Source organism: Anabrus simplex, chromosome 2 (genome assembly GCF_040414725.1).
Source record: "Anabrus simplex isolate iqAnaSimp1 chromosome 2, ASM4041472v1, whole genome shotgun sequence".
Classification (NCBI taxonomy): Eukaryota; Metazoa; Arthropoda; class Insecta; order Orthoptera; family Tettigoniidae; genus Anabrus; species Anabrus simplex.
The window spans coordinates 664,917,964-664,945,458 of record NC_090266.1 but is presented as its reverse complement, the minus strand read 5'-3'; the positions used below and the strand labels follow the sequence as shown (position 1 = coordinate 664,945,458).

The 27,495-nt window shown below is 38.6% G+C and overlaps 1 protein-coding gene across 8 annotated transcripts in view; it reads left to right on the top strand.

The window, feature by feature from the left end:
• PMCA (plasma membrane calcium-transporting ATPase 3) overlaps positions 1-27,495 on the top strand; it is a 1,641,549-nt gene that overhangs the window by 1,171,646 nt on the left and 442,408 nt on the right. For all 8 annotated transcript variants that reach the window (XM_067141188.2, XM_067141187.2, XM_067141184.2 and 5 more), the window contains one exon: positions 10,220-10,464. In XM_067141188.2, the coding sequence (XP_066997289.2) occupies positions 10,220-10,464 (245 nt within the window). The remainder of the gene's footprint in view (positions 1-10,219; positions 10,465-27,495) is intronic.

Genomic DNA, 27,495 nt, shown 5'->3' with positions numbered 1-27,495 from the left:
CACAAATCTGACTGAAATAGAATTCATTAATAATTTCTAGAAATAAGAATACCTCCTCGCTTCTCTGTTTGATAATGTGTTGTACTTTCGACGACTCATCAGTTTTCAAGCTAATTGGCTCAAGTTAAAATCACCGCACACAATAAGTGTCCTGTGAGTTGAGAACAGATGTAATGTTTCCCAATGCATATTTCTGGGTCCTGGGTGATGTACGGTAAATGAGATGCTTTTTCCAGGGAATTCACTTTCTGGAGTTTCCACATCACACCAATTCACACTTGCACCTTCAATACTTAACATTACCAGTCTCCTGAAAACCTGTTGTATAACCTGGAAGCTCACCAACATAAGAGTCACTGGATTTTGTGACACCCTGTGATAATCTACCCGCTGCACTCACAATTTCCTTTTCAATTTCGTCCTCTGAACTATCCACATCATCCTCCACACAATCATCATCGCTATCCGAATCATCATAAACGGTCGTTGTTGAGAAACAGTCACACCGTCTGTCAGACATTTGTGAAGTTAATGCCAATAATCCCGTGCATGCTATTACCATTAACTCTACCCTACTCAAATGATATTTGACTTCAGTTACTAATGTGGTTTTACTAACAGTGTAAACAATTTTTGGGCATCATCTTTATCAGCTTGTAAAAGTATAGCTGCTAGTCCTGTGCTTGAAGCATTTGTATGAAATTCTGTTTTAAAAGCCTTAGTATTATACATTTTCAGAATAGGTCGTTCCACCAATTGCGACTTGTTTGTTTAAAAATCTTTCATTCTGAGGATAATACGAAGCAAACTTAACTCCTTTCCTCAACAGATGTGTTAATGACAATGTTAATTTGGCTAAGCCAGCCAACTCCCAAAATTGTCAAATTCTGTCCAATAGTCAAAGCCTGAAACTGCCCTGTCACATCACTTTGTTATAAAAGCTGTCTTGTCTTTGGTTGATTCTGTAATTTGTAAATAACCTTGCTCTAGGTCTAAGCTAGTAAAATATTTAGCTGTGGAAACTTCCTCCAACAACTTATCAAAATCAGGAATTGGGTAGTTTAGATTTAATGTGATTTTTGTTCAATTACTCTCATTGCCGAGACATCTTTCTTTTAAACAACAACTGTTGAACTCGCACATTCTGATTCAGTTTGTCACTAATATCGCCTTTTTTAATACTTTTCAATTATGGTATTTAACCCCTTATGCGGGAACTCCATTTCTCTCAACCTCACCCAGGTGGGGAGCAGTTTCTTTTTTCTTTTTGACTAAAGTAAATTATTTTCGAGTAATCTGTGGTGAATTATAGCTCTTATTTTTAGGCTCTTATTAGCATACAAATTATTCATGTTGTACCATGTCATTAAAAATGGGGTGAGTTTTGCAGTTTGAATTCTCTGATATGTGAGAACAAGAACTGCACATATCTCTCTATTCAAATAACATTTTATTCTCGCTTTAAAATTTGTTTCTTTTGCACTTTCTAATGCATCTCAGGAGAAAGTGGTAAAGATAATTGAGTCCTATCAATAAAGGGTGCAGACATGGAAGCACTAAGGTCATCAGCCAAGTGACAAAACCTACTGATGACTATTCCTGTGTTAGTGAAATAGTGTAAGTAGAAGAAATAAGAGATCTAAAAATGACCATGTATTCATGGATTGGATATTATTTGATATCCCAAATACCCAAGGATTTTTTTCATTTCCTACTGCCTCAGAGCAAGACCATTAAACAATTTTAACCTTCCTATAGAATAATAACTCATTCAATATTAGACACATTGTGCACTATATTGTATTAGAATAAATGCTAATAATGAAAAATAATGAAAACACATACACATACACAACATATTACATTCTAACGAGAATTTTGTTTTTAAAGCTTCACTCACCAAAACAGAGACTCTTCCAGCTAAAATATCCCAGGACTTCAGGTCTACCTATAATCCATTAGCTATCTGAAAGTTTGTCAACATTGATGCTTTCACGGCCTGTACTTGTAGACATGATACGGGCTTTTGGGCTTATGGCTTGTCAAGAAAACAAGGTAAAACTCTTTACGTTTCGCAGAGAACTTTGCTCCACATCTTCAGAAGAAAATCTTGACTGTTCACAAGGAAGTCTGTTACAATAATGAGGGTTTGAATTTAAGAATTCTACCACTCCCTTCCTTGCTACCGTAACACATCAACACAATACACGACATATACGCGCAGATACTTACCTCACTTACCTCTCTTCATAAATTGCCGTGGATGGACTGAAACGAACTAAAACAGTTCGGAGCTGGACCCGTGCGTAGACAAATGGGGAGCGAAAGGACAGAAAGGCAAGAGCCCGTAACCCCCATGAATAAAAGAATGGGTCAAAGAAACTGGGGTTTATTATAAACACACATAATATTAAAATGTAAACAAAAATGTAAGGCTGCATTAAAATTTACTTACATAACTGCAGAAAATTGGAACATCGAGTAGTATCCCGTTCAATGACATAGCAAGTTTCATGTAACACGGCGACAGTACACACGATCGCACTACTCACTTCCGTATGACCACATAAAATTACAAATTCGTTTCAGAAAAATAATGTGACGTGAAACACTTTACCTAAAGAATCAGAAAATGGAACCACGAAAGGGATAACACAGTCGCACTAATACGGACCGCGGGCCGAGCGCGTAGAGGCGCGCGGCTGTGAGCTTGCATCCGGGAGATAGTAGGTTCGAATCCCACTATCGGCAGCCCTGAAAATGGTTTTCCGTGGTTTCCCATTTTCACACCCGGCAAATGCTGGGGCTGTACCTTAATTAAGGCCACGGCTGCTTCCTTCCAACTCCTAAGCCTTTCCTATCCCATCGTCGCCATAAGACCTATCTGTGTCGGTGCGACGTAAAGCCCCTAGCAAAAAAAAAAAAAAAATAAAAATAAAAAAAAGTACGGACCGCGCACATATCAACAGTTAGCATCCATGCTCCAAGCGAGCATCCACTCGATACTAGCGCGTCACAACAACAGTGCCAAAGCACAGCCTCCCAAAGGAGCAGAAGCAAAAGAAAAAAATGTTTCCACAGTTACAAAAACAAAAACTAATCGCCGACATTGGAGCAGATAACGGCCTAGCACACTACACATGGCCCAAACCGGCCAACTAAAAATAAAAATAAAAGAAAAATAAAGAAAAATTAGAATTAAAATTACGAGATACGGAGAGTACTATAGACCGTACACACACACACAAACACACACACACACACACACACATGTACAAGAAGAGAGACCCAATATAAAATCGACCCAGATCGTGCTGGAGTGTAAAGGCGCGTGATGTATACTTACACGCACAGGATAGCGACGGATATCATGGGCTCACGAGCTTGGTTCGAACACCACCGATACAATGCTGGACCGCCGCAAAAGTAGGCAAGGCTGATCCAAATATAATTGTAGCAATCACAACATTCGTCGACCCGCTACACGGGACATCCAAATTGCCTCACGTATACAAACATGGATTAAACCCCGTAGCGTCAAATCGCACAATATACCAATGCTCAGCCATGATTCTAAACAATGAGTAAACAGAAGTGCATGGTCTCAAAACCCACAAACACACACAGGTCCAAACAAACAGATAGGTAAATACCACTCTCCGTTCTTGCGCGTGTGCACACAAAGGAAGATAGATTTAAAACACACACAAAATTAAGAGCCTGCAAAGACAGGTGATAAGACTACCGAAATACAATCGCACAGAACCGTTCTTGTAATTGGCATGTAATATGAAATAAAATGAATACCTGGGTGCAGCAATCAGGAGTCTCTAAATATTTACCTCAATCAAAATACCAACTCCCAGCAGAGAACCGAGCCTTGAAATAAGTAAATCCACAATAATAGCAATTCGTAGATCAAGAAGCACATTTTAAATCCCAGTTTGTTTATCACCTTCGATCCCTCCATTGTTGGTGTCACAAGCAGACCAACTTCCCACTCGGAGAGCGAGAGACAGACTCTGTCAAAGAGACTGTGTATAAACACAGATGGCTAGAGCGCCATCTTCAATGAGAAACTATAAGTTTCACGTCGCATTCGGGTAATGTTATCGCTAATGGCGACGACAGTCACGGAGAAGTAGGAATAAAGTACTGTAAGTGCATCACCAAGACAGGCTTGGTTCGGCACAGAATGCTTTACTGTTGGAGCTGCAGTGGTATGCTCGTTAGTCATCAGGTGGCTCGCTGTATGTTGGCACAGACTCAAAGAGGGAGCTGACAAAAACATTAAGCTCCAATTAAGATGTTCTATCATACCCTGTGCACCTGAGAAGTATCAGAGAGGACCTCAGAAGTATTGGGGATGAAATTGGTAGAAGAAATGTAAAAGATAAAATGCAACAAAAGACACGGGATAGAATAGAACAGAGCTTAAGAATGGAAAGGAAATATGAGGAGAAAACTAGAGGATGATACTGATGATGAGAGTGGGTGGGGGGCATAACCGGTGTACACACGTGAAAAAGTATGACATTAACACATAGCTTGGAATGAACCAACTGGTGATGACAAACGTACAAATTTAGAAAACACCAAAACTAAATAACAATAGAGAAAGGAAGAGAGCTACCGACGTAAATCCGTAATGGCTGGCAACCACGTATTACTTGATAGCCATTGTTCCCTGTTGAAATTGTTAGGATTTATACATAGGTAGCGATGATTGGATAGGAAAGGCTTAGGAGTTGGAAGGAAGCGGCCGTGGCCTTAACTTAATTAAGGTACAGCCCCAGCATTTGCCTGGTGTGAAAATGGGAAACCACGGAAAACCATTTTCAGGGCTGGCGATAGTGGGATTCGAACCTACTATCTCCCGGATGCAAGCTCACAGCCGCGCGCCTCTACGCGCACGGCCTACTTGCCTGGTTCACTTCTTCTTTCTGTGCGCTTTGTTTAGTTTTCCCTCTGGGATGCAGGGCTCTATGAATCTGTACATCATTGTAACCATTACCCTTGAACGTGACTCTGAGTGTGTCCATCTCCTCCTGGATGTTTAATGGCTCACAAATTCGTGTCGCTGTCATGGCGAGTGTTGTGAGAATGCCTTTTTGTGCTGGATGGTAGTGAGAATCTGCATGATAGGTAAGGGTTATTCTGCCCGAAGGCGGGTCCGAACCTCCGCAGAGGTGTTCCTGAGCCGGAGTTAACGTGCGGTAGGGTGGCCAGTTCCTTTCCGCTCCTCCCTTCCCTTACCCCCCGACCAACAGCGCGTGGCAACCCATCCAACTCCTGACCACGCCCAATGTTGCTTAACTTCGGAGATCTCGCGGGATCCGGTGTTTCAACACGGCTACGGCCGTTGGCAATCTGCATGAAGGTAGCGATTAATGCGAGTAGGGTTTGATAGTATGTCCTCAAGAGCCATCTGGTTTCTTTCTTACTAGAACATCCAAGAAAGGAAGGGAACCATCAAGACTCCATCTCCATAGTGAATTTAATTGAAGGATGTTGCTTATTTAAGTGGTTTTAAAACAAGTTTCTGAGGACCTTCTGTCCATACCACAAATGTGTCCATCAGCATACCTCCACCAAATCATAGGGTTGACTGGCACCAAAGCAATAGCCTCCTTCTCTAAATGTTCCATAAAAAATTAGCCACTACTGGCAAGAGTGGACTTCCCATAGCCACGCCATCTCTCTGTTTGTAAAATTGCCCGCCCCAATAAATAGTTCGAAGTCATGCAGTGGTGAAATGGCTTAGTAATGTTGTCAGGGAACAGATGATCAATTAGAGACATGACCAAGTCAGTCGGCACTTTGAACAAGGATTCTGCATTGAAACTCATCAGAAGTGCATTGGGTTGAATGGTTATGGTTGACAACTTACTGACTAAATACACAGCGTCCAATAACGTATGACCTTTGTATGTGGCTGAAGCAACTTGCTTAGGTATTTAGCCAGAGCATACGTAGGAGTACCTATCACTCTAAAAATTGGTCTGAGGGGAACTTCTTTATGGATTTTAGAAAGTCCATATGATCTAGGTGGTACTGCATCCCCCACCCCTCACCGTAGTCGGATATTTAGCCTCCTCTTTCGAAATTGAGGATTGCCTTAAGAGCTTCGCAGTGGCGTTGGACACACGAGTGGTAGGGTCACATGAACTCAGTCTGTAAACAGGCTCTGACAACATAGCCAAGATCTTCTTATACTTGTCAATTACCACCATCGCATTACCCTTATCAGCTGAGAGATTGGTCAGTTAAGGGTCATCTTTAAGTTCCTTCAAAGCTCTTCTCTCGCCTGTAGCTAAATTAGGTGCGGGTACAGCAGTAGACCGTATATGTCTCTCACATTTCTATGGTCCTTCCTCAGACTCTTCTGTAGGTAGTTTGTGGATGGCTTCCTCAACAGAATTAATTACCTCTTCAGTGGGAATTTTAGAGGGAGCGACAGCGAAATTAAGTCCCTTAGCTAGAACTGCCGTTTGGTTCTCGTCCGAGGACTTCTTGGAAAGATTGATGACAATTTTGCTAGCATCCGGGTTCGTCCGAGAGACTGCATGTTTTTGAACCAATCGGAGGAACTTAGATTTCTGTCTGAATGACACCTGGTTGAATTTTTGTTCAGCCTAAAGATGTGGAGCAAATTTCTCTGCAAAACATAGTTTCACCTTGTTTTCTTAACACGGCATAAGTCAAAAAGCCCATATCATATCTATCTGAAAGTTTATTCTTGTTGCATGTTCATTGTAACTTAAAAGCTTTCTATTCTGCTGAGTACACAAGTTAAGTCTCTCTTCCCATTCTTAATGGACGATAACTTTCTGTGCCTGAATATTCTGCTTTAGTTTTAGTTGTAACAGCCAGACACCTTCCCTTGTTTATTTGTCTACTAGATAATCTTTAATAATCCATTTTTCATTTCCAGTCAACATTTTTTTCAACCTTTGTGGTGCAGTCAATGATTTGTTGTCCGGCTCCATGACCAAATGGTTAGCGTGCTGGCCTTTGGTCACAGGGGTCCCAGGTTTGATTGGTTAATTCCCCTGGCACAGGAACTAGGTATATGTGCAGTCTTCATCATCATCACCACCTTAAATAATTCAGATACCTTAATACTACAATGTACAATGGTTTGAGCATTGCATTAAAATATGACACCATCACATAGAAGTTTACAGAATGCTGGAGTCTATTCTTGAAGCTTCTTACATTTTAGGGAAAGGGCTGTAAGACAGTTGGAGGTAATTCATTCCAATTATCAATTCCCTGATTTACAAAGAAATGTTTACCATAGTTAGTTTTCTGTGATCTACCTTTTGCTTGATGATAAAAATAAAAATGCTGTGTGGCCTTCAGGGATGCCTGGTGCAGGTCTTTTGATTTGACTTCTGCAAAGATCTTAACGGGAGTAAATATTGAGTGGTGTAAGGGAAAGTATGCAACCTTGCCTGTTGCCCCTGCATATTTCACTACTTGGACTTAGGCACGCTGGTACCAGTAGAGATTGGTAAGGAGTCAGATGTTTTTTACATACACACCTACTCTACAAAAGGCCAGGATAATCTTCTGGTGCTGACAGAGATAAAATATCAATTGCCTTGATGTAATCGATGATACACGAACGCGTCCCAGCTCACATCCCTGTATCTTTGAGTGCTGGCAACACAGAGGGCCTTGTGGGTGCCCAGGGAGTTGCAGAATCCAAATTCTGTTTTGCCTGTGTATTCTTCACTTAGTAGATTCTAGGATGTATGATCCTAAGAAAGAGTTTAAACACATGGCTTGTCAGACTGATGGTTCAGAAATCCTTGCATTTCTTCACAGATAGGTTTTTTTTGAACGTAACAAAAGTTTATACTACCTAGTCCTCTGGAATGGCTCCTGAATTCTAGATGGTGTTGAAGAGCTCTGTCGATTGTCTGATACTCATTTCACCTATCACCTTCAGCATTTCTGTAGGGATCTCAACAGGTCCCATTGCCCTTCCCCTTTTACATAATTCAAATGCCTTTTTCACTTCATTCGCAAGTATAAGGGGTCCTGGTGTTCTGTTCAAGTTTCGTTTGTATCGTCGTTCATCACGGAATAGTTCAATATGTTCCTTCCAGATGATCAGTTTTTCTTTGGTTTCCTCATTGTCAAAGAGGAATGAAGTAGGCTTTTGTGTTTACTTGCTTGTTGTTTCTCTGATTTTACTATAAACATTGAAATGGTTACGTTTGTCCTGAAATTACTAGATTTCCTTGCATTTCTCATTCATCCATTCCTGTTTGGCAACTCCTCTTCCTTTTCTGATCCTCTTATCCAAGTTGTCATAATTTCCTGTCTTCATTTTTGAGTGATCTCTGGTCCATCAACTGCAGAATGTCATGTCATCTATTCTTCTTCTTCTGCTTCAGATGTTTTCTACCAGCCATTTTGACCACACTTGTAACGTTGTCTCATCTCTCCTCATTACCTAAAACCCTTCCTATGGTGCCGTGCCCACCAAGACCTCCACCATTGATTCTCTTACTGTTATGTGTTTTAGGGCATCCAGAGCAAAACTGGATTTCCTATTCTAATTTGAATAAACTTTTAAAGTTTTCTGCATATCTCTTAAATCACAGGTTTGTAGTTGTGGTTAGATAGTAAATCAACTCCCTGGTAGATTTTAACAGAGGTCATGCTGTTTCTGAACCTTTTGTTGATCGAACTGAACTGAAGTGAAGTAGATTCAATATCTGACTGGGTGGTGGTTGTGGTGGTTGTTGTTATCTGCAGGTGACTTCTATGTATAAAGTCTTCTAGGCAGTAGTTTAAACCAGGTGTTTGATAGAAAAATCCACTTTGTGACGGAATAAAATAAAACTATCACCGTTCTCGTATCGCTTCCCAAGGCAATGCTCTCAAACGATGTCTTCTACCTTTCCTCTGCCAACTTTGGCGTTGAAGTACCAGATGATTACAGTCATCTCGCTTTTGTTGGTGTGTTGGAGGGCTTTCTGCACTACATCATAAAGTTCGTTGATCTCTTATTCGGGCTTTGTCCACTGTTGGGACATACATGATGATGATGGTGATGATGTCAAAGGGCTGGCCATGTAGCATCACCAACAGCTCTCTGTCTTAGACAGTCAGTACGCCGAGCACAGCATGTGAGGCTTCATTTTTCAGGATCACTCGCTCCATTCCTGTGCAGCTGGTTGTCATTACCTGTGTCGTGCTCCAAACATCTTGTGCTGTCCAGTGTTTGGCCATCTCGCCTCACAGATTCCCATCATGCTGATGTTGAAGCCTTTAATCTCCTGAATTGTATTGTGAATTTTTCCTCCTCCTCCTACTATGGACATTTCGAGTACATATCTTCGTAGCTGACCAGGAGATTCTTAGCTCCCCTGCCCCATTTGAGGGGCACCCATACTCGGGGCCATGGTTGCAATTTGCAGCTGCGATGATTATCTTGTGAAATATAATGCAGTAGTTTTCCATGGTCTTCTGCATCACAGCACGATGCTGCTTCAGCCATGCATGTAACTGATTGGTCCTGGGCCCTTTGGTACACGAGGTCCTCTTCGGCCACAGGCCAGTTCTGTTGGAGCTGTAGCCCATCAACAAGATGGGTTTCAATAGAATTTCCCTCGCTGAAAGACCATCATTCACCCTGGGGTCTCCTCTGCCCAAAGCTTTGGGCACCATCAGGGGTGTTGATTCCCATAGGGAACCTGAAATATTTGTTCCAAATGAGTAAATTTATAATGTCTAATCCCTAGCTGCATGGTATACTCCATTACGGTAGCAGTGTAACCTGGCAAGATTCAACAACATATCCTCCAAATTGATAAATATGTTGTTCCAAGCAGTGAAATTTTATTAGCATGTTGGAAAATTAAAGCTTGTAAAAAGTAATTGGCATAAAACAAGCCATCTCTGTGCAGGTCATGAAGGCCCTTTGAGAGTGAAAGGTGAAGTTTTCCATTATTTGTCCAGACCAAGGAAGAAGAGAAGAAATAAGTACCTTACTTTGCAATTTATCGGACTCTGTTTACTACCTTAGAAGGAAGAAGGCTACAGTTGGTTTTATATTATACATACAGTCTTTTTATTGCTGTTATAAAATAAATATTACATTAGTTGCAGTAAAAATCTTTTGTGTAATTTCATAATGAAAATTGTTCTGGTATCTTGACATAAGCGATGATTACTAAATAGGCTATTTGCTTGCTTTTAGCCTCCTGATGATCCAAACAGTGATTTGCCAAAGCAGGTTGGCAACAAGACTGAATGTTCATTACTTGGATTTGTCCAAGACCTTGGTAAAAATTACCAGACAATTAGGGATGACACTCCCGAAGAAATGTTCACGAGAGTTTATACCTTCAATTCTGTAAGAAAGTCCATGAGTACCATCATTCCACGGCAAGGTGGTGGCTACAGGCTGTTTTCAAAAGGGGCTTCAGAAATAGTATTGAAGAAGTAAGTTGATCTGTAATTTTGTTAATGTTTGCTTTTTTTAAACTAATTATTATAAACTTACAATCCACTGGTTGGTGTCCGAACTAATTTTAGTGTTTTATTTGGTAGTGACCATTACATCTTTCCTTTTTTGTATTATCTATGTGAGCGAGCTATTGTTCTGATATTTTGAGAGTAGATGATCTTTCTAAGTGTTAGTTTTACTCTTAAATTTACTACCCTTGTATATTGCTCATTTGCAATTGATGGGATTGATTTTTCATATGAACTTCTTGTGTGGTTCGCCCAGAATTGATTTCCAAATATCTTTGCAGCTATACTTTTTCAGATCTTCTGTGTTTTATCTTTTCTAATATTGATTCACTTATTTTTGATATTGGTTCTCATAGCTGCATTTTAGGTCATGAATTGTGAACAGTTACTGATCAACCTGGTAAGTAGTTACGAAAGTTAGGATAACGTTAGTAATGATTACAAACTTGTGCACAATTCACTGGTTGGTCTCTGAATTATTTGAGAAAAAATTGTGGATGAATATTTAACTAGCAAGTTGTTAGATTTGCAAAATTGGTAAGTTCTCTTTCATTTGTCAGGCCGGGTACCCTTCTAAAATAACCTGATATACTAACACACCTTCAAAACTTATCACTAGCAGCTAGAAGGATTATGGAAAGAAACTAGTTGATAAGCAGCATGGAATAAGATGAGTTTTCATCCAGAAATGCATAGTTATTGTAGTAGTATGAATACCGAGCAAGTGGCCGTGCGGTTAGGGTTCCGTAGCTGTGAGCTTGCAGTCTGGAGGTAGTGGGTTCGAATCCCACTGTCGGCAGCCCTGAAGATGATTTTCTGTGGTTTCCCATTTTCACACCAAGCAAATGCTGGGGCTGTGCTTAAGGCCATTGCCTCTTCCTTTCCACTCCTAGCCCTTATTTTCTATCCCATCATCACCATAAGACATATCTGTGTCGGTGTGATGTAAAAAAAAATTGTAAAAAAAAAAAAAAAAAAAAAAAAAAAAAAGAGTATGAATAATGTAAGTAGATTTACTAATAAACTGCATTGGACCTAGAACTGTTTGAGCAAATTCACAATTAAAAGCAGCAAAGAAGGTAGGAAAGTTTGTAAACTTAAGTGAGGGGATAGTGCACTGTTTGCTGGGATAAAGAAAAGATCGTAAAAATATGAAGGTAATACGCAGGTGTGGGGAAGATATGTTATACGAATGTCTACTAGATATCTGTACTTGGAAAAGTATTAGTCCTTGTTATTCCATTTTAAAATTACAAAGCTGTTCTTTAATATACGTTTTAAGGTAGGGTTACAAGGTCACTTATGGGCTATATAATAACCGGCTTTGGAGTCTGGGAGTATAGAAGGAATTTCAGGTATCCTGTATATTTTTGTATGGTGCTAAAAATTGTCTAATCTTCATGAAACAGAATATTGCTAGTACGAACATGCAGAGAAAGTGCAGTAGGTGTATAAGTTTGGAAAGCTTTGAAGGCCTAAATTCCAAAGAAAGAATGGTATGAATATCTTGTATGTTGAACTATGAGGGCTGTAAATAAAGTAGTGGTGGTGATGGTGGTGGTAGTAGTATTTAATGAACAAACTAGTACAATTGCATTACATTCCTTCATTGTAGTCACCTGTAAAGTCTATTAGCTTGTGCCAAATGCCGGGAAGCCATTGCGGACCGTTGGCAAAGCATTCTCTGTTGATGACTGCAACGGAGTTACAGATGCCACATCAGGAAATTGGCAGCCTCGGAGGGGTTCCTTCAACTTCAACACGATAGGGCAATCTTCTTGCAATAAACGTGATCGCTTGCACCACATAGCCAGATGCAGACGAGTCTCCAGAAATCAGCAATAGTAGTCATTGTTGACATTCTGATGCATTTTTGCCATGGGAAACCTCCATTTTAATCCACGAACTCTGATCACCATTTGAAAACATGCATTAGAGCAGTGAATTAAATGCTCTTCACTTCAGTGCTACTCGGCAACAACACTTCCAACTGGATGGCCGTCAAATGCATGCTACACATAGACAACAGCGCCACTTGATCGCTCTCATATCCTACTTATGCATTCGAGTGTCTGGACTACGTTGCCACTTCTACATTTACAGCCCTCGTATTTATGGCTAGTTTGTCATGAAATAATAATAATGATGATAAAATACATTTTCACCATATGTGCTTGTAAACTAATCTGCTGAAGAGATATTGCCTAAAAATAGTGATTCAAGAGGTTAATTCTACTGGGCAAATTCTTTGTATAATACCGTTTGTGGAAAAACTACAGTATACATGTAAGAACTAGATAGATTCAGGATGTCTTAATTATGAATTGCAGTTGTCTGTGTCAGTTTAGCAGCCCAGAGGCTGGTTGAATCCTCAGACAGAAGTGCCAAAGGTTACGCAGTTGTAAGAAAACTGCAAAAACCAGTGGCAGCCTTGAGGTGTATTAGGCAAAGTGAGCGAGATAGTTTGCCATTGCCTTCCTTGCTGATCCAGCTATTGCAGCACGACTTGCTCCATTGGGGGGTGTATTCCGGCTTCCTGCGCATTTGGTGGCCAACGAGTGCAGTTTAGAGTGACTTCACTGGGAAGATACAGTGAGCTAAGTCTTGGTTGTGTTGAATTTATGGGTGATAAATAGTGAGGTCTATATTCTAAAATCTAACTTGCCGGTGTTAACAGTACATTTTATTATTATTATTAATCATTATTATTGAAGTGTCTTTATTGTGGCAAAGTTAGGGCTCCCAGCCCTTTCTTACACTTAACCACTTCATGTACGTACAATGTATATTTTACATAAAATTTAAACATATGAAATCTTTACAACCTAAAGTATAACTAAAGCAACTAAAGTATTACTAACTAAACTAAGGTGAGTAAAGTATAACTAAATTATATACAGGAACACATTGCATTAAACAACCATATTCACTCTCATTCATGCATCCCAATCACACTCAAGAAAGACTGGAAGTGCTTAAAAGATGACGCTGGCAAAGGATTTTAAATTTTGTCTTAGATTTAGCTTCCCTGATGTCATTGGGGAGTTCATTCCACCAGCTCGTGGCGGTGATAGTGAACGATCTGTTGTAGGTTGCGGTTCGATGCACAGGAATTTCTAGCGTACAGCCTGACCGGGTATTGAATAGCTGCAGGGAACTAAGGTAGCGAAATCTGGTGGATAGGTAAGGCGGAGTGTTTTCAGAAAGCACTTGATACACCAAAGTAGTTGCGTGGAGTCTATGTCTGCCATTCAGTCGTAACCAAGATAATTGTGTATAGAATGGGGATACATGGGCGTATGGTTGTATGTCAAATGCATACCTGATGCATGCATTTTGGGCACGTTGCAGTCTCATGCCTTGCTCGTTATTGATATCAATAAAAACTGTATCACAGTATTCGAGAATTGGAAACAAGAGTGATTGAATGAGCTTTATTTTCAAGGACTGAGGAAATATATTTTTAAACTGCTTCAGAGGATGCAGCCTTGATATACCTTTTGGCACACTTTCATCACATGTTACGACCAGTTCAATGTTTCGCTTATAGCCACACCAAGATTCATAACTGTTTCACAAAATGGAATAATGGTATTGTTTAGTGCTACAGGAGGAATTTCGTATTGTTTTAAGACGTGTAAGTTTTTCGAAGTACCAATGATTATTGCTTGCGTTTTAAGAGAATTAATTTTGAGATTGTTACTCAATGCAAAATTACTTATGAGACTTAAATCAGCATTAACTTTTTCTACAGCACTCTGAATTTTATCAGTTCTTGAGTGGTAGTAGATCTGCAGATCATCAGCATAAAGATGATACTTGCAATGTGTAATCGATTTGGCAACATCGTGTAAGTAAATTGCAAGCAGCAATGGTCCAAGTACAGACCCTTGGGGGACACCGAGGGGTTTGTTAAGCCACTCAGATCTGCTATTATTTACTTTGACACACTGACGGCGATTTTTGAGGTACGAACTGAAAAAGTTTATTGCCGTCTTGCTGAAATTTAATGAATCCAATTTTGAAAGTAGCAGTTGAGGAACAACAGTATCAAAAGCACTAGAAAAATCAAGTAGAACCAGTACAGTCACTTGTAGAGTGTCCATTGCCTGTCGGATATCATCAGTTACTTTCAGTAGGGCAGTCGTTGTGCTGTGTCCTTTCTTGAAACCAGATTGGTAAGGGTCAAGCAGTGAGAAGTTAGTCAAGTAAGTGAGGACTTGTTCGTGTACCAAGCGTTCTAGTACTTTGGGAAGGGGTGGGAGAATGGATATAGGGCGATAATCTGATGGTAAACTAGGAGAATTCTTCTTAGGAATAGGAATGACGATACCGTGCTTCCACACAGTTGGGAATACTCCCTGTACGAGGCAATGATTAAATATATGCGTCAGAATAGGTAATATAGCACTAATAATATTTTTTATGAAAGATAATGGTATGTCGTCATTACCCGGAGCATCAGACTTGAGGGAGTAAATTACACGCTTCACATCATTCGCCCCAACTTTTTTGAAAGTGAATTTTACTTGATTACTCGGGAATGAGCATTTATGGCGTTAATATCATCATCAGTTAGGTCATCAACTGGTCTCATTCAACAGGCGATGGGTTTCTTTAGTGTTCTAAGTATTTAAGTAAAATGAGTAAAAATGAACTAACTCTGTCGTGGCTCTGTGTAATAACATTGGTTACAAAACTCAGGACATAGTTTACCATTAATTCCCAAAAAATGAGGCACTCCAAAATACATGGGTAGCTCGGTACAAGCGAATGGACAAGATAAATGTTAATAATGCAAGAATATGTTCAGAACATTTTCTTCCAGATGATTATGAATGAGACTTGAAAAATGAACTACTGGGTCTCCCAATATGGAATATATCGAAATTGGACGCTGTCCCTTCCTCTAAAATACTGAATTAGCATGGAGACAAAACGGAGGCTAGTGCAGCAAGTCACATTAACTTTCCTTAATCTCGCTTTTTATTTTATGTTTTTTTTTTTAAATTTGAAATCACGTTTCAAACTTGAAATGCTTGTTATTAATAGTAACATGTTCATAAACCAAGGTTATAACACTGCGAGAGCACCACAGTGACACAAGATCAGTTAGGAAAAGGGCCGTAACAGCATTAGACTTCTTATCTCCAAAGAAACTGAAACTAGACCAGGCAACCAACAGAGAACCCTCTCCTCATTCAGCATTATTAATGATAGACCAGGAAATTTTGGAGTTAAATAAAGAATTAGTGATTCTGTGGCAGAAAAATACTCTCCTGGAGGAAAAAATTGCTGCTCTGAGGAAAGTTAAATCTAAAAAACATCCGATATCTGCCAAGAGACCTATGCCTTACAAAATGAGACGTGAAACTATAAGTAAAGTCACTTTTCTGATGCCTTAGGAGATATACTATTACTCTTTCTCACAATAGTCCCATCTGGATTAATAGCCAATACGGCTATTTTGTCCCAGTGTTTTACACCAGGTCAGATATGATGTTTGCTGAAAAGGAAAAAACTTGTCAGGTGGAGCCCTGAAGATACTGCAAATTCACTCACTTAAGAGCACTTTTTCTCAAAGCATTTGCTTGTTTGAGGAAAAGGAAATACACTTTACACTGCAGGTCAACTCTTCAGAGGTGGACAAAATAGTTTAAATGCAGGCCGGGCATTTTGAAAGAAGTATTAAATTTAAAGCTAGGTCACAAATGTCCAAGCCATTTGAGGCAATGGCTGTTTTAAGAGTTGATGAAAGGAGCATTGACGGTCATGTGTGTTATGATTCATCCGATGTGATACTTGGGCCACACAAAAATGTTCATGTGGCAATGATTCGCACTTCATTTTCAAAATGGGAACAGCCTGTGCATTACGACTTCGATGTTAAGATGACAAACATATTGTTGCAAACATTTATCAAAGAGCTTGAAGGGGCTGGAGTGCATGTTATTGCTATTATTTGCGACATAGGGGGAAAGATTCAAAAGTTCGCAAAGAACTTGGGGTATCAACAACCAAGACATATTTTTGTAACCCTATGGACAGTAATCGGAAAGTCAGGGTGTTCTGCGATGTCCCTCACTTGCTAAAACTATTACGTAATCATCATCCAGATGGGACTACTGTGACAAAGACTCTAATAGATCATCTCCTAAGGCACCAGAAAAGTGACCTTTCAGTCGTATACTACACATCAGAGGTTCACCTGAACGTTGCTGCGCGTGCTCATCAAAATGTCAGAATGGCTGCACAGCTGTTTTCACGTCGCACTGCCAAGCAATGAAGTACATTCAACACAAACATAATGAGGGGAATATTATTGAATTAATACATGTTGCATTCAATGTTTTGAACTCAAGGGATCCTAACAACGAAAAAGCTCCCCTTAGAAGTGGTTATGGCTTCAAACATCAGTTAGAAAACACTTTAAGAAGTTTTTTTTTTACATTTGCTCGAGTATGCGGTTGGGGGAAAAGGAGCAGTCTCCTTCCATTCCAGAAAGGGTTTTTAATATCCATAAACTTGCTTATTGGACCCTTTGGAGATGTGAAATTTGTTGGGGCAAAGTACATTTTGACTGAATCAAAACTGTCTGGAAAATTATTTTTCTAGGCTTCGCAGTCTCGGTATATTTTATAACAATCCACTCCTTTTGAAGTGAAGAACAGAATGTGCCTCTTAACACTAACTGGAAACGCGAACGACATACCTCTATCTCATGGAGCCTCTGTTGCCGAGGACAGAAGTCGACCTCCTACATTTTGTGAACCCCTAACACCTGACGAAGAAACTGAAGAGGAATTCCAGCATTTCCTTTCCAGTGAACTTTGCATCGAATTGCCTGACAACCCTTCAGATGTTTTAAGTTTTGATGGAAGTGAGGAAAACTTTCTACTTGATACTAACCCGAGCAGTTTAACGATTCCCAGTGAAGATGTAACAGATGATGCTTTAAAATTCTTGTCAGGTTACATCGCCTAAAAGTGTAAAAGCATTGACAGTTCGTTGGGAACACAAATGGATATATGTCATCTTCATTCGAAACTATCCTTTGAACAAGACTGGATCACTATATTATCTAAAGGTTAACGTATCCACACAGGCGCACACGTGATGCTGTCAGTTAGTACAATAAATTTTATTCACATATATTCTCAAATTAACACACACACTCAACCTCAATTACAGCATCAAAACACTTCACTTCGAGAATATCAATCAATCAATCAATCAATCAGTCAGTCACTACTGATCTGCATTTAGGGCAGTCACCCAGGTGGCAGATTCCCTATCTGTTGTTTTCCTAGCCTTTTCTTAAATGGTTGCAAAGAAATTGGAAATTTATTGAACATCTCCCTTGGTAAGTTATTCCAATCCCTAACTTCCTTCCTATAAACAAATATTTGCCCCAATTTGTCCTCTTGAATTCGAACTTCATCTTCATATTGTGATCTTTCCTACTTTTAAAGACACCACTCAAACTTATTCGTCTACTGATGTCCTCCCACGCCATCTCTCCACTGACAGCTCGGAACATACCACTTATATCTCAAATATTATTATAATATTTATAGGTCCACCTGTTCAATACAATACAATACAATACAATATAATCCACTATTTCATGTGGTTAAAATTTATACATAATACATAAAAGTCAATGGTACATGTTTCACACTTTTTTTACGGGCATCATCAGCCTATATCAATCTTAAAAATTAATGGATATGGAATCTTTCCAATCTTATAAACTATAGAGTAAAATGTTGGACAATGATTTCAAAAAATATTATACGAGAATGTCTAAAATAACGATATTGCACCAAAGTATGTTAAAAAAAAGGTGAATTAACAGTTTTTGAAGATTAAAACGTGGTTAATCATGAATATTTGAGAGGTTCGATCCTGGCTCGGTCTGGCAGTATTTGATGGTGCTCAAAAACGTCAGCCTTGTGTATGTAGATTTACTGGTGCGTCAAAGTATTCCTGCAGGGCAAAATTCTGGTGCCTCTGTATCTCCAAAAACCATAAAAAGTAGTTAGTGGGAGATAAATACAATAACATCTTTGAATTGAACTACAGTTAAGTGCTATTTCATAAACATTATTTCCTATGGCCTCGGCTGTAACTTCAAGGATGAACAAAGCATCTCTCTGACTTAAATGACATCTCTCTAAAACAACTATTAGTTTCGATGCCATAAAACACTTTCATCCATGTTCTTTTCCTTTTTTGAATGTGTCTTCCTTTCATCTACAGTTGCATCACAACCAAAAATTGAAACTGAGCTAGTCGAGGGTTCTGTAAAAATGGGGTTGCCATCAGAGGGATTCACTTCAGTTGTTCTGTCTGATGAATCATTAGTAATCTCCTTCATGTTCTTTTCCTCCTCCTTCATAACTCTTAATTCTTGCCCTTTCCTCTTATGCTATCAACTTCTGGTTAACCCCTCCAAGATAACCTCTATGGTCGGGCTCTCCTTGATATAGTAAGAAAGTCTATCCTGTTCTATTTTTATCATGTTCAAAGCATCAGCATCGGGAGCATTGAAGAGATTATTTAGATATGCAACAAATTTATACTCTTATTCTTTGAGTATATGTCATTCTCTGGATACTTTTCAGATTGTGCCACTCTGAATTCAGACTTAATTTTTTAAATTTATTTTTTTCCAGCAAAGTAAAGCTTTTGTGAGAATCCTAGCCTTCTCCCAAAAATTACACATTCATGTGCAACTGAATTAGCACTTTCGCTGATATAAAACAAGACTGACAAAATTTGTCGATTAGATGGTAATTTATGTCCACTGATCCAGTGTTTAACTTCACCAATTAAATAACTGTGTCGCTACTTCTTAACCTACTCGCCATGATGATAAGACATTCACAACATTACCAGAGAGAAGCTGACACCCAACTGAACATAGACGGCTGTCGAGCACACGCATAAGCAGGAATAAGCCAACACAATGCACCTGCCTGCCTACTGTGGTACAGGTTCCTCCTCTTTGATATTAACAAAATAGGTATTAAAATTCTTCTTATAATGATGAGAAAGAATCTAGGGGATGTGCGTGAAGAAATTTTTAAAGTTTAAAAATGAGGAGCATCCTAATGTCTGTACGCAAATGTTAAAGTGAAAGTTGAGTGAAAATGTAACATGAAGCTAATCATGCCTGTTGCATATATTATTATTATTATTATTATTATTATTATTATTATTATTATTATTATTATTATTACAGCCATTTGATCTCATTTATATAGAAGTTATCCAAATCAACAATTTTATGTGAAACAAGTCTATTATTCTTGCTGCTCAGTATTATACTGCGTTGTGCATTCCAGCCCTCTCCAGAAGCATATGAACTTTCGTGGTTCAAGGTCAGAAAATTTTGTATCCCCATCTTGTGGCAGACCCCAGTCCAATAAAAAGCAAAAGGTGGTCTCCTTTGCAATGCTTGTTTTTTTTCAAAGGGAGACATCTGAACATTCTATATGCCACATAAACTGCCATCATTGCCAATGAAATTGAAATTAGTAAATGCTGTTGTAATTAAACATGGTAGTGTTTGTATTGAACTGTGCAATATGTACTATGGTGTAAGATTTATTTTTTATGTAAATTTTTTTTTTAACTTTGCTTTACGTCACACACACAGATAGGTCTTATGGCGACAATGGGATAGAAAAGGGCTAGGAATGGGAATGAGGCGGCCGTGGTCTTAATTAAGGTACAGCCCCAGCATTTGCCTGGTGTGAAAATGGGAAACCACAGAAAACCATCTTTAGGGCTGCCGAGAGTGGGGTTCGAACCCATTATCTCCCGGATGCAAGCTCACAGCAGCGCAGCCCTAACCACACGGCCAACTCGCCCGGTATGAATTAAATTAAAAATTCATTACAGTAGTTACACATTAATGGGTTTTTTAATTTGATATTTTTATGACTGCCCATCAGAAACTTACTACACTAGACAACAAATTTTAACTTTTCTTTTTTACCAAGGCCAAAATAGTTGATCAAAATGGATTTGAATGTGCTAAACTTGAAAAGGACATTTTATACTGCCATCTTGACCCACGATGACTTGGCTTTGAACATGGACATTCTCATGGTTTTCGATTTGAACACTTGTTATTTGTAGGCTGTGTACACGATCTTGTTATCTTTTGTTACGTTATATTTTATCATGAAAGTTTACATTTGTCAATTAGTCTGTTGACAGTGCAAGTGAAATTTGCTCATTGTACCTGTATCTTGTGCTTCGTGAATAAATAAATAAAAATCTAGATTAGCTCAGGTTTGGAAATTATTGCAACTTTTATGTTCTTCACATATTATATTTGGTCATAGTCTTAACAAACTTAGCACTGCCCAGCACATATTTGCTTACCTCACATTTGACAGTGGTTTTGGTTTTAATTTGATGCATTGATTACTTATATGGAGTCTGTTTTTCTAGAATGGCCCTAGTTTTTTAGATACAGCGAGTTGAAGTTAATATTTTTACTGAAATACTGATACATTATACCTCATTCTATTTAATTTTATTTATTTTTTAGTTATTTATTCAAGCACGTTTAAATGGATTTATACAATTTAAGGGTTGCTGATTCCATAAATTACATCATTTTTGTCGGATAGACTCTGTTTTTGCAATGTGAACTAACAATGCAAACTCATAAAGTGTAACTTATTCACAAATCATGTGAAAAAATAAATCGAGTGCTTTAGACTAAGTACATGAAATGCTACAATCAATTGAGTTAAATTAAAGATACATTGTTAACAGCTACCTTGTTTACAACACACATTTTATCCTCACTGCCGCTTAGAGGGAAGAGGCGTCTTTCTACAAAGTCCAGCAGAAATCTGCTAAGATTGCAGCACTGAATCTACCTTTGTATCGATGTTCCGTTAGAGATTTTTGATGAAACCTCTCACCATGTTCATCTCTAAACACCCCGCAATCTTCAGGAAAAACATTGATATGAGTGTATGAAGTGCATTTTGAGTGAAATGCTGCATTTGTTTATTATACCTGCTGCCATTTCTTGATGGATACAGTACTTTTGTATCCATCCCTTGGCACAGGCCAGAGTAAAGTGTAGCTTTCACTGAAGTCCCAGCCTCATCCATGGCTGTGACAATATGGAAGCTGCCGGGGTATGGGTGGTGCATAGTAATAACATTCAGAACACGACTAGTGCATGTGAGTGTTATGAAAGGTGTTGCTCATAGGGTCAGTCGTACTGCAATAGCACTTTCTGACCCAGTGAGGAAAGCAATGGCAAACTGTCACTCCTCGTCTTGCCTAGTACGCCTCATTTTGGTGCTGCCATTGGTTTTTGCGGTTTCCTTATAACCGCATAATCCTTGGTGGTGCTATTTGAGGATCCAACTAGCCTCTGGTCTGATGACCCAGCAGACAGGTGCATATAAGGTCATTCACAAGTTCAATATAATTTTCAGCCCTCTTATTGCCCAAGGACTCTGACGTAACTTTCGGTAAGCATTGCCACATGTTTAACTCGTCAGGACTGAGAACGCACTTGAATAGCTGGTCTCAAATGACCTTACGTATTTGTGGACCATTGAATACTCCCTGCTTGATCATCTCAGCACTCAGTCCAGGGAATTTTTCACTCAAGTATTCAAATGCTAGTTCGTTGCAATTATTCACTGTTTTTGCAAATGACTTCATCAATCCTAGCTTCACATGTAGTGATGGTAACAGGACTTTGCTGGGATTTACAAGTGGTTCCTGAGAGACATTTTTCTTGCTAGGAAATAAAGCTTGTCATCGTGGCCAGTCCTTCTGTTTGTGATGTAAATGTCCCACTCAGAAATGTAGCAACAGTACTTAGTGTACGCACATCTCGTAGGCCCATAAGCATCCTGATGACTTTTAAAATAGCACTTATGAGCCATTGATGCTTATCATCGGTGATGCTGTTTAAAATATCTCTCATCATGATGTAACCTTCCTTTGCTTGGACTGCAATATGCCACTGGGATGGAAGGAAGCACGTCGCCATTATGTAATAGCAAGGCTTTCAAACTAGTTCTCGAAACGTCTATAAAGTCTCCAATCCTCCTATTTATGTAAGATAATGAATTCTTGCATCAAACCTTCAAGATCCGTACAGTATGTCATTCAATTTTTTGTGTTGCAACACCTTTAGAGTGGCTTTTGACATTGGCAGAAAGTACATACTCAAGCTTCCAGAAGATTCCACTCTATTAAACGAGAATCAAATAGTTTGGCTTGATGTTTTGGAATGTCCAAGTCTCTAACAATATCATTGAGTTCACTTTGCTTGATTTTTGGCATTTCACTAGATGGTGTTGGTGTAAAGGTGGAAGTGTTAAATGTGGAAGGATGGCATGTATCTGACTGGTCTTCATCTTCACTTATGGATTAAATTGGTGAGAAGAGTCCATTAGATTGTAGTGCATTAGCGGAAATGACTCTTAAGTCACTCATACAGATGAGAGGAAATGAAGATGTGTACTAATCCAGTCAATCAATCATTCATCAGTGATCTGCATTTGGAACTTTCACCCAGGTGGTCGATTCAAAGAACTTATCTAGCATATCCCTTGATACATAATTGCGCTTATTTGTCAGCTAATGTCCTTCCACGCCATCTCTCTACTGACATATTATAAACTTCATTTTATGTTCGTCTTGACAGAGTATTATTTGAAAATTTTATGAAAGATACCTTGAGGTTTCCCCTGTTCAATACAACTTATAATCATATAGATTACATATACTTTATTTTCCTTATATTAAAAACTGGGACATTTTTCATCTTGTATTTGAGACGTCTTCAGCCGTAAAAATCGTTCAGATTAAAATGCGACAAAAATGGCCATTGAGAATATTCCTACTATACATTTAAAATTTTCAATCTTTTTTTTGTGAAGTTTATCTTTATCCTGTAAAGAAGAGTCCTAATTTATTAATTCCAAAAAAAAAAAAAAAAAAAGTTAACAATATATGTACATTGTAATATAAAACTCTTAAGAAATACACTTAGTTCTTCTGTTGGAAACAGAACTAGAGTTTATATAAAATTGGGCTTGTTTTAGTAAAAAAAAAACCTCTTAGATATTTACTGTTTATACAAACTGTGTTTTTTTTTTTTTTTGCTTTAGCCTTATTTCAAACTGTATGGAAGAGGGAACTTCTCACATCTGGGCAAGTCACTTAAGACGGTCAGCTACATGCCGGGCGAGTTGACCGTTTGGTTAGGGACGCGCAGCTGTGAGCTCACATCCGGGAGATAGTGAGTGGGTTCGTATCCCACTGTCGGCAGCCCTGAAGATGGTTTTCCTTGGTTTCCCATATTCACACCAGGCAAATGCTGGGGCTGTACCTTATTTAAGATCATGGCCGCTTCCTTCCCATTCCTTGGCCTTTCCTGTCCCATCGTCGCCATAAGACCTATCTGTGTCGTTGCGACATAAAGCAAAAAAAACCTTCTATACTATCCTGTACGTTGATTTAGGGAGACCTATCTTCATTCCTGTCCTCTGTTAAAAGCCTAATTATCTCTGTTGAACTCTATCTCTTCGCTCATCTTCTTTAATTCCCACTCACACCTACAATCCTTTTACCTGCCTCCCTCAGCCACTCCTTTAATGTCAAAGAAAAGTGAAATAATATGGAAATGTCTACAGAAATATAGTTGTATATTCTATGAACAGAAGTATGCGTCAGAGATAGGGAATAAAGTACCCTGCACAAGGATTTGACAACAATAATCCAAGGAAGAAACTAACTAATAAAATAACTACACTACAATTGTTGTACTTCTGCTTATCCTAATTATAACATACTAGGGATGACTAATACTTGCAAAAAGAAAAGGCAGGCAAGACACTATTTAATAACAATAGCTACACTGCAATTTTCAACTGCTGTTCAACCTATACTAATAACAATAGGTCAACTGAAACAATAGAATTCCACTAAGATCTAAATTCCTTAAGAGTTGTTCGCCTACTATACAAACTACTTTAGAGACTAAACCTACTTAGAACTACAAATAAGGAAATAAGTTATTGGAAAACAGGAATCAGCTGATTATTATTTTTGTTTGTTTTGACTACACTATACCCTTTGTTCTTGACCATAGCTAACAGTGAAATATTTGAATATGAAGAGCAACAATAATTGATTACAATACATTGACTGTTAAGTGTTTTGTCAGGGAAATGCTGTATATTCTGTACAGTTTCTTTCTTTAAACAGAATTTACAAGGGTATAATGTCATTTAAAGAAATTATTATATTTGTAATAGGTTGAAGCAGTGAATTACCATATTTTTGTGTTTATTTATATATATATTATACATACATACATACATATTCGTTATAAACTTTTACGCCTTTCAGCTTTCAATTATAGGCTTACGCCTTTCAGTGCTCGGTCCTTAACTTCTCTGAATTTACTAACCGCCGCCACAATTTTCTGTTTGCAACTAGTTTTGTGGCCTCATTTAGTTCTATACCTATTATCTTTAAATTGTTCGAAGCTGAGTCTAACCATAGTCGTCTTGGTCTCCCTCTACTTCTCTTCCCTCCATAACAGAGTCCATTATTCTTCATGGTAACCTATCCTCCTCCATTTGCCTCACATGACCCCACCTCCAAAGCTGGTTTATGCATACAGATTCATCCATAGATTCCATTCCTATCTTAGCCTTTATCTAGTCATTCCGTGTACCCACCTGCCATTGTTCGCACCTGTTCGTACCATTACATTGTGTTGAATGGTGGAACATCCCTCAAACTCTATTATATTGATTATACCTGTTTGTACCGGCAATCATTCTCACTACTTTCATGTCTGTTACTTCTAACTTATGATATATTGTAAGTCCACCCAGCTTTCACTCCCGTAAAGCAAAGTTTGTCTGAAAATGGACCAGTGTAAAGATAGTTTCATCCAGGAGCTCGCTTCCTTCTTACAGAATACTGCTGATCGCTACTGTGAGCTCGTTGCATTAGCTTCGCTGCACCTTGATTCAATTGTACTTACTATACCACCATCTTGGGAGAACGCACATCCCAAATACCTGAAATTATCCATCTGCTCCTGCTTTGTATTCCCAACCTGATATTCAGTTCTCTTAGATTTCTTACCTACTGATATAATTTTTATAAAAAAGAATTTGAGAAATAATAGATATTATTAAAAATTAGTTATGTATATTTGTATTTGTTACATAATCTCTGAAATGGCCTTTCCGAATTGTTTCATTGAGTACAAATTGGGTCTCGTACATTGTGGCTAACAAGGAGCCCATCCCAGTTCAAAGCCTGGAAAACAATGTTTAGATTGCTGATTGTTCCATACAATGTCTAATTCATTTGCACACTGTTTGCAGCTAATGGAAAATCCTGTCCAGAGGAGAATGATGGAAACTTTACTTTTGGGTGGTGTGAATCTATATATATATAAAATAAGAGTTTTGTCTGTACATTGTTCAGAATTTGAAAAGAATGGTATTTCTGTATCGGTCATGTCCATAGTACAATGAAATGCACTTTTTACTCTTCCGTAATTTCTGTCTGTCTGTATGTATGTATGTATGTACACGCATCACGTGAAAACGGCTGAAGAGAATTTAATGAAAATCGGTATGTGAAGTCGGGGGATGAGCCACTACAATCTAGGCTATAAATCATTTTACTCACGCTGAGTGAAATGGCAGTTTAAGGGAACGCCTAAAATTTAATTCTCAAATATTTATATTATTAGTGGTCCTATCAAAAAATACTGCATAACTAAAGTTATATAGAATTAAATTTCCGATCATTTATGTCATACATTGCTATCGTACCGGCTTTGATAACACAGATAGTCATGAATTTATATTTTTCTTGCGAAGTCCATATCAACGCCGAGCCACGAGAAAATGGGTCGACATAATTTAATGAAAGTTGGTATATAGAGTCAGGGAATAAGAAACTACAGTCTAAGATACAAACAATTTTATTCGCCCTGTATGAAATTGTAGTTTAGGGGAAGGAGCCTACAGTTTAATTTTTAAATGCCTATGTTATTGGTCCTATCGAAAAGTACTACATAACAAAAGTTGTAGAGAATACAATTTCCGACCATTTATATTTTATTCAATTTTACCGTACTGACCATGATAAGAGTAGTATTTCAGAGTTGGGAGAAAACTAAATGTGAAAGCCTACAATACTGAAAGCGCATAACATTGATCAACAAGAACATTACATTGACCATTGTTTGGGGTGATGTTCTTTGTCTCTTTTGCTGCCGCTCAACTCCGATAGATGGGATTACTGCTGCGTACCAAGAGTAACAGCCTGACTGAATATTGGCGGGAAATAGCTGGGGAGTTAGAATACTTTCTTCTTTAGCATGTCATTCCTCTGGTTCATACATTTTCTGATACCGTACTGCTGGTAAGTAACTCGCTGGTTCGTCATAGTATTCCAGCTGTTCGATCCCTACTGACGCGCTGTTTTGAATGAGCAGTGTGCACTCTTAAGACAGAGGCTCACTTAGTAGTAGTAGTAGTATGGCCTGGTCTAGAATTACAATTTAGGCATATTCCAAATTATAGCACCACCATTCTCTAAATAACTCAAAATTCAACCCTGAAAAGAGCCGTTTCTTAAAAAGAGCTTCTTTCTCTTCACTTTTATTAAATTCTACGTTCATTTTATTCAAAATAAGCAGTGAAGAGGGGTTTTCTCCTCTAGCTTGGAGGAAAGAATTGCCTCCAAGTCAGATTTTTCCGCCGCCAGTGTAGTGAATTGAGATTTTCCGACTCATCGGGTACTCCTAGGAAACAGATTAGTAAAAGGACATAGTTTTTGCCCTGGAATTCTCCACTGTTAGACACCCCCCACCCCCGAAAAAGACTAAGAGTGTACACGGATCACGGCTGTCTGCGGCCTGGTCATTCCAGGTTTGGAACTTTGGACTGTTAGAATGGCAGC